The sequence below is a fragment of the Diabrotica virgifera genome, chromosome 3, assembly GCF_917563875.1.
Source record: "Diabrotica virgifera virgifera chromosome 3, PGI_DIABVI_V3a".
Classification (NCBI taxonomy): Eukaryota; Metazoa; Arthropoda; class Insecta; order Coleoptera; family Chrysomelidae; genus Diabrotica; species Diabrotica virgifera.
In genome coordinates, this window is record NC_065445.1 from 119,037,008 (window position 1) to 119,055,023 (window position 18,016).

At 32.1% G+C, this 18,016-nt stretch overlaps 1 protein-coding gene across 1 annotated transcript in view; it reads right to left on the bottom strand.

Moving 5' to 3' along the window:
* Positions 1-18,016, bottom strand: part of LOC126881271 (UPF0193 protein EVG1 homolog) — an 81,018-nt gene that overhangs the window by 4,365 nt on the left and 58,637 nt on the right. The window contains exon 2 of the mRNA XM_050645451.1: positions 16,389-16,736. Within this exon, the coding sequence (XP_050501408.1) occupies positions 16,389-16,736 (348 nt within the window). The remainder of the gene's footprint in view (positions 1-16,388; positions 16,737-18,016) is intronic.

Below are 18,016 nucleotides of genomic sequence, written 5' to 3' on the forward strand. Positions count from 1 at the left end.
GCAACGACGTTGAAAATGGTTATTCATTTTTGATTTACTTTACTCTGTTTGGAGTACAAAGGGAACTATTCTCGTTGGAACTTTGCCGCGCTGAGCAGATGGGACGTGAATTATATATTGTAAAATTCCCTCATCTTCCTTAGTCTCGGCATCCGTATGGCTTGCAAATTGTAGAGGCCTCGGAGGTGTAACCAGAGAATAGAATAGAAATATGCTTTATTGTCATGAAAAATTTAACAATTTTATAGACAAAGCTTACAAGAATCATAAATAAGAACAATAACAAATAACAAATACAATTTACTAAAATGATATAAATCGTCTATATAAATAAAAATAATAAAGAGAAACAAAAAAAAAAACAGTAACAATCTATTGCAAAATTTAAAAAAAAAATTTGCAAATTGCATATTCTACCTTAAGAAATTTATTAAGTTAAGTTAAGCTGCTGCATATGACACTCAAATATAGATTAAGATTATACTTATAAATAAGAATACTGTACTTTCTTAGTTATTGGTTAAGAAACTCTGCTGTTGAATAATATGGTCTTTCAGATAAATAGGCTTTAGTCATTTTACGGAACTTGGGGAAAGATGTTGCAGATTTAAGTTGTAGAGGGAGATGGTTGTAAAGTTTTTTTGCAGAATATAATATAGATTTCTTTACTAACTCACTGGACGGGATCGGTAAATAGATGTCAAAGGTAGAATTTCTGGTGGAATAGTCATGTCTAGGTCTTGCTGGAAAGACATGTAGATGTTTACGAATTAAGCAAACAGTTTCTAAAATATATAAAGAAGGTAGTGTTAGAATCCTGTGATCTTTGAAGTAGCTTCTGCAATGTGTTGTTCTTCTGAGGCCAAACAGATATCTTATTGCTCTTTTTTGTAATTTAAAAATAACATCAGTTTGGGCAGCCGTACCAGAACCCCAAAAAGGGAGACCATATCGAAGATGTGACTCGAACAAAGAAAAATATGTTATTTTGGAAGAGGCTAAATCCATTTCCTTCGAAACAGATCTTATTGCAAAGCAAGCTGAGGATAGTTTCTTGCTTAACACATCAATATGAAAGGACCATTTCAGATTGCTATCTAAAAAAATACCAAGAAACTTTACAGAATCAACGATACTAATCTGGCTGTTATGAAGAGGTAAGGGTTGAAGAGCTCCTTTATAGGACAATGCTACTGTTTTATCTACGTTAAAAGAGAGTAAATTTGAATCGGACCAAGATTTTATTGTAAGTAGATCAGAAGTTATAGTAGCATGAAGAGTTGCGATATTTGAGTTGCTCCAAGTGATACTGGTATCATCAGCAAAAAGAAAAACTTTTCCATCGATTTTTAAGCTAGTAATGTCATTAATAAAGATAAGGAAAAGTAGAGGACCCAATACTGAACCTTGTGGTACCCCACATACAACATTTTTGAGACTAGAGTCTGTATCATTTGCTCTAACCAGTTGTTTCCTATTATCCAAGTAAGATTGAAACCAGTTCGAAGAAATACCTCGAATTCCGTAGAAATCTAGTTTTTTTATCAAAATATCGTGATTCACACAATTAAAAGCTTTGGCATAATCACAAAAAACAGTGGCAGTGTGCAGATTATTGTTTAATGCTTGATAAACCTCATGCAGTACAGAAAACATGGCATCTGTGGTACATTTATTATTAAAAGAAGGTTCCCATTGTTTTCATTCTGGTGGGATGTGGAGTAGCATTATGTTGCTTTATATGCCATTAGAGTGAAAACTTAGACTTTTTAAAATAATTTAATGCATTTTAAAGATTACATCCTAAGCTTTAAAAAAGCACTTATAAAACTGTAATAGATCTGTTCAAACTTGAGTAATACCGTGTTAAAGTGGTGGTAATTCTCTAAAACTACAAAGATTTAAAAAATTGCATTTTTTGAGACGTCATATCATTTGAATTAACTTTTTGAGATTTTTTTGAATGAAACATCATTAGTAAGATGCTTGAAAGGTAAATTGTGCAAAATTGAGGGTTTTATAAGAAAAATTGTATTAGTTACACATTTTTAAATCATTTTTAAACAAAATTCATGTAAGGCTCATTTTACGCCCCCACCGTACTTATGCCCATACATTTTATTTCTTTTTATTATAACCATAAGATAGCTTAATTATTCTTCTTTCATGTTCAGTTTGCAAAATTTCATTTGATCCATCAGTTAAAGAACTAGATTAAAATAACTCAACCGTGCACTTGGCCGTACGCTAGTTTACAGTGCGCCAATGTTTGTGAGAAGGGTGACTTTAGCGTTATAAACAAAAAAATATAGAAGATACAGATTTAATTTTAGAAAATTCTTTATATAAGGTTTTTTTTGTAAACTTTTCTGAATTTTTCAAATATCAAGTCATTTTTTTTCGAAAATTTATATTTTCGGAGGTATTTAAAAAAAAGCATTTAATTTCGTAGTTCATTTTTTTAATAAAAAATGAAGCACCCACTTCTCGAGTAGAACTTTTTGATATGTTGTTTATTAAACATTTCTTAATGAATTTACAAAAAGTTCTATCTTGTTTGATTTGTTCCGAAGTGAAAATCTATATGCACTCCCCTAAAATGCATAGATGCGAGGAAGTATTTAACGGAAGCGCAATGCCCAAAACCCCCGTATATGAGACAAGAAAACTTTTGCGCGTATATGCGGTTCCCGACGTTAAAGGGTTAATTAAAAATATCAAACGCACTAAAATTAACAACAAAATAATTCAATAGCTGATGTGTCCACCTCTCGAAGCAATCACTGCTCGCAATCTATTTGACATCGAACGAATAAGATGTGTTGTCCTTGCCTGGGGAATAGCTTGATTTTTCTCTACCAGCGCCAACCTTAACTGTACCAAATTTTCGGGAGGCCTAGGATGACGACGAATAGCTATTTTCAATTCGTCCCATAGATGCTCGAGAGGATTGCGATCTGGGCTGCATGCGGGCCATTCCAATCTTATCAATCCAACCTCTATTTAAGATATTCATGTTAATGAATTCATAACAGATATTCATAACAGCAGTGGAAAAACTATATGATAATGCCAACGCCAAAGTTAAAATAGGAACGAATGTTTCCAAAGGTTTCGTAGTAGACAAAGGACTGAAGCAGGGATGCTGCCTATCGCCGACACTTTTCAAAATATATCTGGAACAAGCATTGAAACTTTGGAAGCGGAAATGCAGCGGCATGGGTATACAATTAAATAATAACAACCTGTACACTCTATGTTTTGCTGATGATCAAATTGTGATTGCTAACGAATATGACGATCTGGAATATATGACTCGAAAATTAATCGAAGAATACAAAAAATGGGGATTAGAAGTTAACATAGATAAAACAATGTACATGAACATCGGTGGCAACGAGCAGAGTCTAATTTTAAATGACGGACAACACATTAAGTACAACAATAAATATTCTTATTTAGGAGTAGAAATCACGGACGACGGCAAATTAGATCAGGCTATAAAAAAACGAAACATTCAAGGTAGAAGGGCCATATCGCAACTAAATAGTATTATTTGGGATCGACATATATCCAAAAAAAATAAACATCGAATATACAACACTATTATAAAGAGCATAGTAATGTATGGAAGTGACGTGTGGCAATTAAAGACAACTACTGAAAGAACACTACAAGCCACGGAGATGGATTACTGGAGACGTGCCGCAGGAAAATCAAAACTCGAAAGAGTTAATAACCAACGTATACGAGAGATTATGGGAGTCACACATACGATTGTCGAAGATATAAGAGTACAACAATTAAAGTGGTATGGACATGTGCAGAGAATGCCAGAACACCGTCTGCCCAAACAGATTCTAGATTGGTCACCAAATGGAAAAAGAAAAAGAGGCCGACCCAGAAATAGCTGGAGACTGGAGAGAAGGAATAGACAGAGAGATCCGAGAGAGAGGTTTAGACGAAGACCTTTGGGAAGATAGAGATGCATGGAGATTGGGCATCGGAAGACGTCGGAGGACGTTTTAAACCGATTATATATATATATATATATATATATATATATATATATATATATATATATATATATATATATAATATAAAAATAAATAATTAATAAATTAACATATATATATATATATATATATATATATATATATATTATTATATATATATATATATGTTAATGAAGCAATCAGTGTTTTTATTTACAAAAAATTGTGCAGCTCTTCCAAGAAAAGAGATATTCGGATAATTCCAAAAACAAAATATTAAGGATGCCTCCGGAATAATACGACATGACTATGAAACAAAATCTGCTCTCCAATTTTTTCACAGAATTGTTTAAAGTTAGGAGAAAATACAACGCTTCTATTCACCCTCATATAATGCCATCTAAGGAAAAATTGTTTATTACCAGAATAATAATAATAATAATAAGTCAATACATGTAGCTACAAACTGATGCAAAAAACAAAAGTTATAAATTGTCAAACTCAATCAAAAATGTTGAATGGGTTATATATATGTAGTAATATAGTCCGTCCGCTATAACTTTTCCCATGCGGTGGGATTCATTTTCAATCAAATTAAGTCAAAACAGAAAGTGAAACCTACGCCGATGTCTGTATGGGCCATTCCACGAACATACGCCTGTTTTGGATTACTTCGACAACGAATATTTTACTGTGCAACATAAGAAGTACGAAAGTAAATGGCGCTAATAATTATTCCAATAAACAACAATGTAATTTGCAATTTACTTTCGTTCTTCTTATTTTGCACAGTAAAATATTCGTTGTCAGAGTAATCCAAAACAGGCGTATGTTCGTGGAATAGGGTATAGTATATAGTATTCAGTATACAAAATGTATATTACACATCGACGTTCGTTTCAATTTATGTTTTGACTTAATTTGATTGAAAATGAATTGTACCGCATGGGAAAAGTTATAGCGAACGGACTATATGTTAGTCCATTTGAAATGAAGTAAAGAAACACAGACTTACTCACAATCATTTAATTAACTTCGACGACCGGTTTCGATCTCTACAATATACAGATCATCTTCAGGTCGGCGTTACAAGTGATTAAATGCTACAATTAAAGAAAGCCTGAGTTAGAACACTGTCTGGTTGTATCAAAATGCTAATAGAAAGCCAAAATTTTGAAAGGTATGTAAATGTTGACATTTCAGAACAACAAACAAATACATACGTATGCACACATATGAGCAAACAGGTACTCATAAGCATGCACACAGATGTATGCGGTTTATGACTATTTGTTAAATTAAATTAAATTTAAAAAAAAATTTAATTTTGATCTACTTACATGCCGTTACAAGGGATGATTTGTAAGTTCATCAGTAACATGTTTAAACGTCCAGATTATTCTAGTAGGATAGTTAGGTGAAGGACTGGGTAAGCGGACATGCCTCGTAGGTCAAAACACAGTGAATTGGAATGGATCCTGAAGCAGATGTGTGATATGAAACAGAGATAGATGTATTAGTTATGAGAAAGAAAAAGAAAGAAAGAGAAAGACGTATTAGTTATGAGAATTCCATCCGAACGGTTGTCTTTCTCATAACTAATACATCTATCTCTGTTTCACATCACACATCTGCCTTCAGGATCCATTCCAATTCACTGTGTTTTGACCTACGAGGCATATCCGCTTACCCAGTCCTTCACCTAGCTATCCTACTAGCATAATCTGGACGTTTAAACATGTTACTGATGAACTTACAAATCATCCCTTGTAACGGCGTGTAAGTAGATCAAAATTAAAAAAAAAATAAAATTTAATTTAATTTAACAAATAGTCATAAACCGCATACATCTGTGTGCGTGTGCGTGCTTATGAGTAGCTGTTTGCTCATATGTGTGTATACGTATGTATTTGTTTGTTGTTCTGAAATGTCGACATTTACATAACTTTCAAAATTTTGGCTTTCTATTAGCATTTTGATACAACCAAACAATGTTCTAACTCTGGCTTTCTTTAATTGTAGCATGTAATCACTTGTAACGCCGACCTGAATATGATCTGTAGGTATATTGTAGAGATCGAAACCGGTCGTCGAAGTTAATTAAATGATTGTGAGCAAGTCTGTGTTCCTTTACTTCATTTAATCAAAAATATTTAGTAACGGAATTTTGTGCCGGGGAGTGTATAATCTGTTACGAGCGAAGGCGCAAAATTTCGGATCAATGCTTTTTAAATGTATTCTTTTTTTTTTCGAATCCTGAGAAAACTAATAAGTATTTTTGAAAAATTTAAACGCAGAATAAAAGATTACATTATTACCGTGGGCCGAAAGTCCCTGAACATTTATATGTTTATTTTAATAAGTTTAATAAGGAATGGAGAAAAATCACATATCAAGCCAGAGAAGAGCTTAGCACATAAAGAAACGTGAAAATGAAGAAAAAAAACAAACTTTTCAAGCCATGGGCCTCTAAGGCCTTCAGTGCTATTGTATATATATTTTAATAAGTTACAGTGGTGAAACAGTTTTAATAAACTGATTCGTTTTATCTGAAAGTAGGATTGCATCATTGCTCGGTACTTAGTCTTTATTTATTCTCATTAGCGTTGGATCAGCTAACAGCGAAAATACAGGAAAATATTCCCTGATGCCTAATGTGTGCTGATGATGTAGTGTTAGTAAGAAATACTGAAAGGGATTTAGAACAAAAACTGGAGCAGTAAAGATAAGCTCTTGAGGAAAAATATTTTAAACCTAATAGGAGAAAAGCAGAATTTGGAATGTTTATTTAAAAACTTAGTTGCCAATACAAATAAAATAATAACTTTGGATACTGAAATAATTATTGAAAAGTAATAGTTTGAAAAGTACCTAGAATCGATGTTACAGAGTAATGGAGATGCATGCAATAAAGTTAAGGCGGAATAAATGAAGTGGAAGGAAGCAAGTGGTGTGTTATATTTCAATGAAACTGAAAGGAAATTTTTATAAAAGTGTCCCAGACCAGCTAAGATGTACGGAACATAACGTTGTACAGTTCAAGAAAAGAAACTAATACGAATGCATATGGCGGTAGGTATGCTTAGTTGGATTACTGGTGTGAAAAAAAAATGATAAAACTAAGAATAAGTACATTGCAGGAAGTATAGGAAGGTAACAGTGCTGTCAAAATGGGAAAGCATAGGTTGAGATGATTCAGACATGTTCAAGGTTAAGATGCTATTATCCAATATCTGTAGTAAATTACCCAGTTCTTGGAAGGAGTAAGGGATGAAGACATTGAAGACCTGTAGTCCAAGTAATGAAGCTTAAAACAGGACAAAACCTCGCAATTTTTACAGTTGAAAATTTGAGAGTAAGTAGTGGATAGTCCAAGATTCAAAATCTATATGATGCCGAAAGGCGCTTTTACCATGGGGGGTGGTTGCCACCCCATGTCGGGGGTGAAATTTTTTTATTATACAGTATGTCCCTGTAAGTTGTATCCATATGGAAAACTTTTTTATTATTAATTTTACGAAAAAAAGTTATTCTTTATATAAAGCTCTGCATGGTCCAAACCTCAGATTTAACCATCAAATATCAAATTTTTTGAATATTATACGAGGTATGTCAAAAAGTTTGAATTTCACTCAAGAGTAAAGTAGCTTTATTTTTCGTAATATTGGAAATTGCTATTATGAAAAGTTGTTTTTTTTTGTAGAAAAATATTCCACTATTGCTAGGTATGACCGTCCGAGTTCACCTCATGGAGGCACCCTAATTCTTCTACAAAGAATGATTTTTCTTTGGTAACAAAATATGACTTTCTATTAAGTGAAGCATTCTTTGAGTTTTCCTTAGTTTACAGTAAGAATCTTAATCTTTATATTATTTGCATTTATAGATCACCTGACTCTTCCGTGGAACTATTTTTTCAGAACCTGCTTAATTTGTTAGATGACCTGCCCCATAAAAGCAGAAAAATTTTATGCGGGGACTTCAACATTAATTATGCTGCTGCTTGTGCTACACAAATATCCCTGGTCAACATATTTGAATCATATGGTCTATCAATGCACATTGATTCTCCTACAAGGATTACAAAAACTTCATCTACCATAATTCATTATATTGTCTCAGATTCCTCACCCCTTGATGTCTGCGCTACAACTGTTAATGCGGGACTATCTGATCATGAAGCGGTTTATACGAAGTTTAACATCTTTAGCAAGTCCTCCTCGAAAACTCGACGTTTAGGCAGGATTTTTTCCGGTCGGAACTTTCGTAAATTCCAAAATTTATGCTTAACCTCTGAGTGGCACTTTCCTTCTATGGACGTCGATTATAATTTCAGTGATTTTTTGAATAAGCGGGTCTGTATCTTCAATAAAGCATTTCCTACAATTAAGCAAAAACATCGCAAACCCTGGACTACCAAAGGTGTCCGCATATCAGCCAAAAACATCAGTTCACTACTGTACATCAAGAAATTTACTACCAACGTCTCTTTTACTGAATATATCACCAAGTACAGGGCAATCTATTTAAAACTTATAAAATCTGCTAAAAAATTGTACTATCAAAATCGTCTCAGAAGCTCCAAAAGTGTTGCAAAAGAAACTTGGTCCATAATAAACGATCTTCGAAATAAAACTCACACATCTCAAACATTTTCTTTTCCAGACCCAGAAAATCTAAATGAATACTTTGTTAATGTGAGTAAAAATATAACATCAACTATTGTGTCACAACAATATCCCATTTCCTATCTCCCTAATTTAGGAAAGGTTTCGAATTCATTCTTTATAAGACCGGTTGGTAAATCTGAACTGATCCAAACAATCAATAGTATCAAAAGCAAATCTTCCTGTAGTACCGATGGACTATCCATAAAAATTTTCTCAAATCTCCCAGACAATGTGTTGGGAGTCCTCATCTCTCTAATTAATAATTCTTTGAGAAAAGTAAATTTCCAGAGTGCCTAAAGACGGCCATCATTATTCCTCTTCATAAGGATGGTGAAAAATCTATTGCCTACAATTATAGACCTATTGCATTACTACCGGTACTCTCCAAAATTATTGAAAGACTCATAAAAGCCCGACTTATGTCCTTTCTCGTTGATAACAAGATTTTATCACAAAATCAGTTCGGCTTTTTAAATAATAAATGTACCACCGATGCCATGTTTTCTGTACTACATGAGGTTTATCAAGCATTAAACAATAATCTCCACACTGCCACTGTTTTTTGTCATTATGCCAAAGCTTTTGATTGTGTACATCACGACATTTTGATAAAAAAAAACTAGATTTCTATGGAATTAGAGGTATTTCTTTGAACTGGTTTCAATCTTACTTGGATAATAGGAAACAACTGGTTAGAGCAAATGATACAGACTCTAGTCTCAAAAATGTTGTATGTAAGGTACCACAAGGTTCAGTATTGGGTCCTCTACTTTTCCTTATCTTTATTAATGACATCACTAGTTTTAAAATCGATGGAAAAGTTTTTCTTTTTGCTGACGATACCAGTATCACTTGGAGCAACTCAAATATCGCAACTCTTCATGCTACTATAACTTCTGATCTACTCACAATAAAATCCTGGTCAGATTCTAATTTGCTCTCTTTTAACGTAGATAAAACAGTAGCATTACCCTATAAAGGAACTCTTCAACCCTTACCTCTTCATAACAGCCAGATCAGTATCGTTGATTCTGTAAAGTTTCTTGGTATTTTTTTAGATAGCAACCTTAAATGGTCCCTTCATATCGATGTGTTAAGCAAGAAACTATCCTCAGCTTGCTTTGCAATAAGAGCTGTCTCGAAGGAAATGGATTTAGCCTCTTCCAAAATAACATACTTTTCATTGTTCGAGTCCCATCTTCGATATGGTCTGCCTTTTTGGGGTTCTGGTACAGCTGCCCAATCCGATGTTATTTTTAAATTACAAAAAAGAGCAATAAGATATCTGTTTGGCCTCAGAAGAACAACACATTGCAGAAGCTACTTCAAAGATCACAGGATTCTAACATTACCTTCTTTATATATTTTAGAAACTGTTTGCTTAATTCGTAAACATCTACATGTCTTTCCAGCAAGACCTAGACATGACTATTCCACCAGAAATTCTACTTTTGACATCTATTTACCGATCCCGTCCAGTGAGTTAGTAAAGAAATCTATATTATATTCTGCAAAAAAACTATACAACCGTCTCCCTCTACAACTTAAATCTGCAACATCTTTCCCCAAGTTCCGTAAAATGACAAAAGCCTATTTATCTGAAAGACCATATTATTCAATAGCAGAGTTTCTTAACCAATAACTAAGAAATTACAGTATTCTTATGTATAAGTAGAATCTTAATCTGTATTTGAGTGTCATATGCAGCAGCATAACTTATTAAAAAACTTATAATTTCTTACTAAGGTAGATTACGCAATTTGCAATTTTTTTTTAATTTTGCAATAGATTGTTACTGATTTTTATTTCACTTTATTATGTTTTATTTATATTGACGATTTGTATAAGTTTAGTAAATTGTATTTGTTATTGTTTTTATTTATGATTCTTGTAAGCTTTGTCTATAAAATTGTTAAATTTTTCATGACAATAAAGCATATTTCTGTTTGGAATTAAAAACTATATTCTAATATGCAATTACATCCTTCTAATTGAAAAATTTTTTTTGAAAAATTATGGATAACTAACATTATTCTCAGTTATTTTAATTCATATTATTAATTGTACGAAAAAAAGTGATTCTTAATAAAAAGTTCTTCATGATCTCAAATCGAAAATACAAACATCTTATGTCAAATTTTATCAATTTTATACGAGGTATGTCAAAAAATATGAATTTCGCTCAAGAGTAAAATACGTTTATTTTTCACAATATCGAAAATTGTTATTATGAAAAGTTATTTATAATTAAAAACTATGTTTCAGTATTTAATTACATCCTTTTAATTGAAATATTCTGAACTATAAAGGTACTCACTTTTGATCTAAATTTATCTTTTTTGACATATCTCGTATAAAATTGATAAAATTTTATATAAGATGGTTGAATTTTAAGTTTTAGACCATCCAGAACTATTTATTAAGAATCACTTTTTTTCGTAAAATTAATAATAAAAGAGTTATCAGGATTGAAATAACTGAAAAAATAATGATAGTTATCCATAATTTTTCAAAAAAAAATTTCAATTAGAAGGATGTAATTGCATATTAGAATATAGTTTTTAATTCCAAACAACTTTTCATAATAGCAATTTCCAATATTACGAAAAATAAAGCTATTTTACTCTTGAGTGAAATTCAAACTTTTTGACATACCTCGTATAATATTCAAAAAATTTAATATTTGATGGTTAAATCTCAGGTTTTGGACCATGCAGAGCTTTTTATAAAGAATAACTTTTTTTCGTAAAATTAATAATAAAAAAGTTTTCCATATGGATACAACTTACAGGGACATACTGTATTTTGACCGCAAAAGTTGGTAAAAACATCCATTCTAAGCAAAAAATTTCTATATGTTTTTTTGATAAAATTAATAGTTTTCGATTTATTCTCTATCGAAAGTGTTAGTTTTATATTAAAAAAATTAATGTTTTTAATCAGTTTTCTGCAAATAACTCAAAAAGTTTTCGTTTTATCAAAACAACTTTGCTTAACAAAAATGTACCTTTTGAAAAATCAACAAAACCATTTTTTTTTAATTTTCTTTAAGACCAATAGTAATCGAGCTATACTTTATTATTTGTTAGCTCTTCTTCGTCAAATGCTAAATATTGTAGTTTCAAAGTCAAAAGACGGGAAAACTATGCATTTTTCGAGGATAATTTGTTTAAACTAATTTGAAGTATTTAAAAATATCTATCTCCAGAAATAAAAAAAGTCTTTATCTCAAAAATTAAGGGGCTTATAATGAAAAGAATGTCATACCCTGTATTTTTCAGCGAAAAAGTGATCGAAAGCAAACCCCTAATCACCACCCTGATTAAAATTAGTCATTGACCTTATTTCGTCTTCTTTATTTATGTATTATTAATGGGTTCTAGAAGTTTAACTGGTTTAGAATGATTAGTTTAAAAAAAATGGAGTCAAAAGCAAATATCGAATTTTTGAAGTTTGGTAAAAAATTCCCATTTCTTCAGAATAGAAAGATTATCATCAGAGATACGAAAAAATATTTAAATATGAAATTGTAGTTTATTTGATTCCCAAGAACCTGGTTTGAAAAAATTTTTTCTACGGTAAAAATTGAGTGAGCTATTGACAATTAAATCTTGTAATAACATGCAAAAATCACCTTTACCAACCCTTTCAAAGTCACCACTTTTTGCGACAGAGGTTTTTAAAAGGATTTAATATTAATAGTCTTATATATCTTGTAAAAACCTACAAAATTATTTTTTACCAAACTTTCTAATAGCCACTTTACACCATGCAACTAATTGCGCAATTAATTGCACAATTTCTTGCAGCAATAGAAATTGCATCGTGTCATACGCGAATTGCACATAAAAGCTGCAACTTCTTGCAGCAATTTCTTGCTGCAAGAAGTTGCAGCTAGATAGAACATGTCCTATTTTTCATGCAATTTTTTCTGCAATTTGGGTATATTTTTAGTAACTTTTAAGGCTACACTGTTTGTTTTGACATTCTGTCATCCTAAATTTCAAACTAAGCAATTTTTGACAAAACTAGAGGAACTTTTTACCAATTTCACGCTTCACAGATAACATTATTCTGGGGGATAACTTTAATTATGCAACATAGGGATTAAAGAAACTATATTCTATTTTTATTTCTTTTGTATTTAACAACTTGTTTCCTTTTGTAAATGAATAATGTATTATAGGTATACTTGCATTAGGTATTAATTGATTTTGTTATACATAATACTTTTCTCAAATTATAATCTAACATTTTCAATCTAATATATCTGATAACTCTACTCAAAAAATTACATTTTTAATTTATAAAAACAACATAACCCAAAATTTATGGTATGTCAAAGTTTCTGTCCATTTCATGTCAGTTTATGCAATTACTTGCACTGTGTAATCACTTTATTGCAGAAAGCTACTTGCAACTTATTGCAGAAGTTATTGCTGCAAGAACTTGTGCAATAAATTTCGCAATTACTTGCATCGTGTAAAGTGGCTATAAGATAAAAATTAAAAAGGTTACGGTTAAAAAATCAATATTTGTGAAAAAAAAAAAGAAATCCAATTGGAAGCATAAAAATGTAAGTTAGCTGTGCTTTTAGTCATTGGCCTTATTCATTCTTCTTTATTTATGTATTATTAATAGATTATAGAAGTTTGACTGACTTAGAATGATTATTTTTTAAAAAAAATAAGAGTTAAAAGCGAATAACGATTTTGTAGCTTGGTAAAAAATGCCATTTTCTTCAGAATATAAAGATTAGCACCAGAGATACGAAAAAATTGTAGGTTATTCAATTCCCTAGAACTTGGTTTAAAAAAATTTTTTCTACGGAAAAAATTGAGTGAATAGTAAATGAGTATATATCGAAAAACATTGATTTTTTCTGTATAAAACTCACACTTTCGATAGCGAATAAATCGAAAAGTATTAATTTTATCAAAAAAATGTATAAAACATTTTTTGCTTAGAATGAATGTTTTTATCAACTTTTGCAGTAAAAATATAATAAAAAATTTCCACCCCTAAGATGGGGTGGCAACCGCCCCCATGGTACATGGTACTCTTGAACTATCCACTACTTATTCTCAAATTTTCAAGCAAATCGATCCATTCTGTAAAAATTGCGAGGTGAAATGCTTCGGTTCCTGGACTACTGGGGAAGACGCTTAAAGGAGATTGATATTGGTATAATCTAAAGTGGAATCTTATTGATAAATGTAATTAGAGAAACTGACCTCACCAAGGGCGCCCCCAGGGAGGGGCCAGGTGGGGCCATCGCCCCCCCTGAGAATTTGGCGAAAGCGTGTAAAAAATATTTAGCTCTCTCTTACTTTATATTATAAAATAAATTCCATATTAATCATAATCGCTCACGAGATATGCCAGTTTAAATGTATTTTTTCTTAATCCCTTATCCCTTCTGACTGAGACGCATATGTTTGGATGGAACCGCATCGTTTTCGGTGCGCATGCCGCCCGGGCTTTATAAATCGCCCATTCACCAATTTCAGAAAGTTTCATGAAAATGCGAAATCGCATATGAACTCTGAATGGCACAGACAAGCATCTGAAAACTCAAGTAACTTTATATCTGTCATGAAAAATGAAAAGAAAAATGTTGAATGTCTTGCAAATTATGGTTTGGCGAAACTAAAATCCATTGTTTCTTCAATTTTGTTTAGTGCACTACATGACTTACCATTAAGAGGTCATACCAATGAGGATGCTGTATTCAATAACCTTTTACATTTTAGGAAAGAAGCTGGTGATTCTGTTTTAGAAGACCATCTGAAAAATGCGCCGAAAAATGCAATGTACATTTCCCATAGGACACAAAATGAGATCATTGATTTATGTGCAACGGTTTTAAGAGACGAGTTAGTTACAAAAATCAATGATAATGAAATATTTTCCATTTTAGCAGACGAAACAATGGACATTACTGGTACAGAACAACTCTCTCTGGGCGTGAGATATTTTGATAAAAGTGAAAATTGCATCAGAGAAGACTTCCTTGGTTTCACCCCATTAAAAAGTTTAGATGCTGAACATATAGCAAATGCTATTACTTTAACATTAACAAATTGGGGCTTGAACTTGGAAAATGTTGTTGGCCAAGGATATGATGGTTGTAGTACAATGGCTGGGGAAATAACTGGAGTACATAAAAGAATAACTGAGAAATACCCAAAAGCTCTATATTTTCATTGCGCCAGTCATCGGCTAAATTTAGTAGTCAATGATTTAAATGACATACCACAAATCAGGAATACAACTGGCACAGTTAAAGAAGTTATAACATTTTTTCGGCAGAATGGCCAAAGAAGGGCAATAGTGGGAACTCTTCAAAAACTATGTGAAACCAGATGGACCGAAAAATATAAAGCAATTCGAAAGTTTAGTGAGCAGTTTGTTAGCATCGCTGAAGCACTTCAGACTCTATCGACTGAAGGTAACCGTGACACAAGGCAGAAAGCTTTCCAGCTTCATTGCGCAGTTACAAATACAGCATTTGTGATATGTCTACATGTGATTGCCAAATACTCTGCCAAGTTAGAAATCGTTACGCAAATGTTACAAGGTGTCAGTGTAGATATTTTGAAGATATCAAAACACATTCAGAAGGTTACTGAGCTATTCAGTTCAGACCGACAAAATGGAGAAAAAGAGTTTGATAACATTATGGCAAATGTTGAAACAACAGCAAACAAGCTTGGAATCGAGCTCACATGTCCTCGTGTTGCTGCGAGACAGGTTCACAGACCAAATCACTCTACCCAGACTATCAACGAATACTATAGAAAGTCCATTTTCTTGCCTTATTTGGATTCTTTGGTTCAATCGTTGAAAGATAGGTTTTCAGATAGAAACAAACCATCATTTGAAATTTTCAATCTGCACCCTAAAATCATGAAAGATCTTTCTAAGGAAGATTTTGAAAAGTCTATTAACAATATAAACAGCACGTATTGTCAATTGTTAGACAACTTTAAGGAGCAATCAATTCTGTGGTTCGACCTTTGGAAAAACACGGAGATAGATGCCAAGGCCTTGGAAAAACTGAACTTAATAGAGGTTCTTGAGCATGAGCATGCCTGCTTTTTGCCGTCAGTAGCAAAAGCCTTCCAAATAGCTCTTTGTCTGCCACCAACAACTTGCACCATCGAGCGATCATTCAGGTAACTAACTATAATTTTATTACGTTATATTCTTATCCATGTGTTTCAGTTCTTCTAAAACTTACATTACAATATAACAACCTCGATACTTTTTTACAGCACTCTCAAACGTGTGAAGACCTGGATAAGGAATACGATGTCGAACAATCGTCTAAGTGGACTATGCCTGTTATCTGTACACAGAAGAAAAATAAAAGAAAATAAAGAAAACTTCATGCAGAAAGTAATTGATTTATTTGCGATGGACACCAGAAGAATTCAATTATTATTTAAGTAACATTTTACTGACACTAACCGTGTTGCGTTTTAACCAGCAAAACAATTTTTCTTGTATTTTTTGTTTCAATACCCTTTGCCCCCCCTGAGGAAATATCCTGTGGGCGCCCTTGGACCTCACATTAGGATAAACGCAAAAAAAGAGGATATATGAGTCGTGTCGCATTCCGCCGTGTCTGAACGATAAAACAAAGTGCAAATTAGTAAATAGGTAGCTAACAGGAGAGTGACAAAATACATAAGAAGTAACTGCCGGTCACTATGCTTACACTGATCAAAGCGATTTACTTCTTCTTTGTTATCCTGGCAAATCTTTTTCTCTATTACTTTCTTCTGATGTACGACAATGTCTGCATTATATGCCATTTGATTCTGTAGTTTTTCTTTTTCCTTCTCTCGATTAAATAAGGCAGGTTTTGGAAAAAATTGTTCTCTTTCATATACTCCTGAATTCATTATAGTTTCTCTTGAACGTTTCTTGGAGCTCCCAGGTCTGATAGATATCTCAGGAATATGAGAATGGCTTCTGGTCTGTGTTGGAAAGGGTTCACCATTCCTTAAAAAATAATTGTTTTTCTTGTTTTGTGTCATTGTCATTTTGCTTTCTTGTAATAATTCTAAAAATAAAGCGGAAATAAGAAACATAGGTATATAAATGTTATAATTAAAGCAGTAAAATATATTTACAAACCTAACTGAATAATAAACCTGTATTATTTGTACGGATGTAGGTCGGAAATATAAATTTGTAATAAATATATTTTTCTAGTTCCATGACCGTTACCGATCGTTATATAATCGTGTTGGCTACCATATACGCCAGTCAATGGGAGCAAGAATAGGATATTACCTCCGAATTCTATCCTACTTCGTCCATGGATTTTAATGAAATTTTGGACCTAGCCGCTACTTATCTCCTAATTCAAAGTCTACCCTATGCCGATGTGTGCTTTTATTTTGGATGCCTTCTCACGGGTGGAAAATTTTTTGGTTAAAATTACCACAGTATTCGCTAGAGAACCTAATTCTAAGCAAAAACTATTCTATAATTTTTTTTGAAAACTCAATACTTTTTGAGATATTCGTGGTTGAAAATTGGCCATTTTCATTGAAACAATACCTTTTCGAACGGTTTTTGGCGAATACCTTAAAAACTATGCATCTAACTAAAAAAACTATATTAAACATTTTTGTAGGTTATAAAAAAAACAAAGAGGCACTTGCCTTCATAAATCTTCTAGTTATAAGTAATAGAAAAAGAGAAATGGTAGGTGAAACTAGTTTGTTTTTTGGTACATTCTCAAATTGGTGTATTCAACTTAAAAAAAACAGAGAAACGGTCGATTTTAGGTGTATAATGCTACTAATACTTTTTGTAGTGCTTGAAAAGACCTTTAAAATGAGCTATATTAAAGGTCCATTACATTAAAACTAAGCGAGATATTCTGCAAACAAAATTCACAACTAATGTATTTGAGAAAAAATGAGGAGTAATTTTAACCTTCATCCACCAAAATGTAAATGCATCATTTTCCTTCCACAATACCTTTTATTATAGTGCTATTTCTATGTTCAAAAAGTTGGACGGGTTTAAAATAAATGGTTTAAAAAAAAGATCAAATTATAGAGAGCATTTTTAAATTTTCTTAAAAATCTTTCTTTTTCTTCATGTAACTTGAAAATGATAAGAGATACAGTAATGAAAAATAAAAAGGAAATTTTCATCTGAAAAAGCCCTACATTTTTGTGTGGTATCTTTTTTTCGTATCTCTTATCTTTTTCGAGTTACATGGAGGAAAAGGAAGATTTTTAAGAAAATTTAAAAATGAGCTCTATAATTTGATCTTATTTTTTTTTCAAAACCCATTTATTTTAATCCATTCCAATTTTTTGAGCA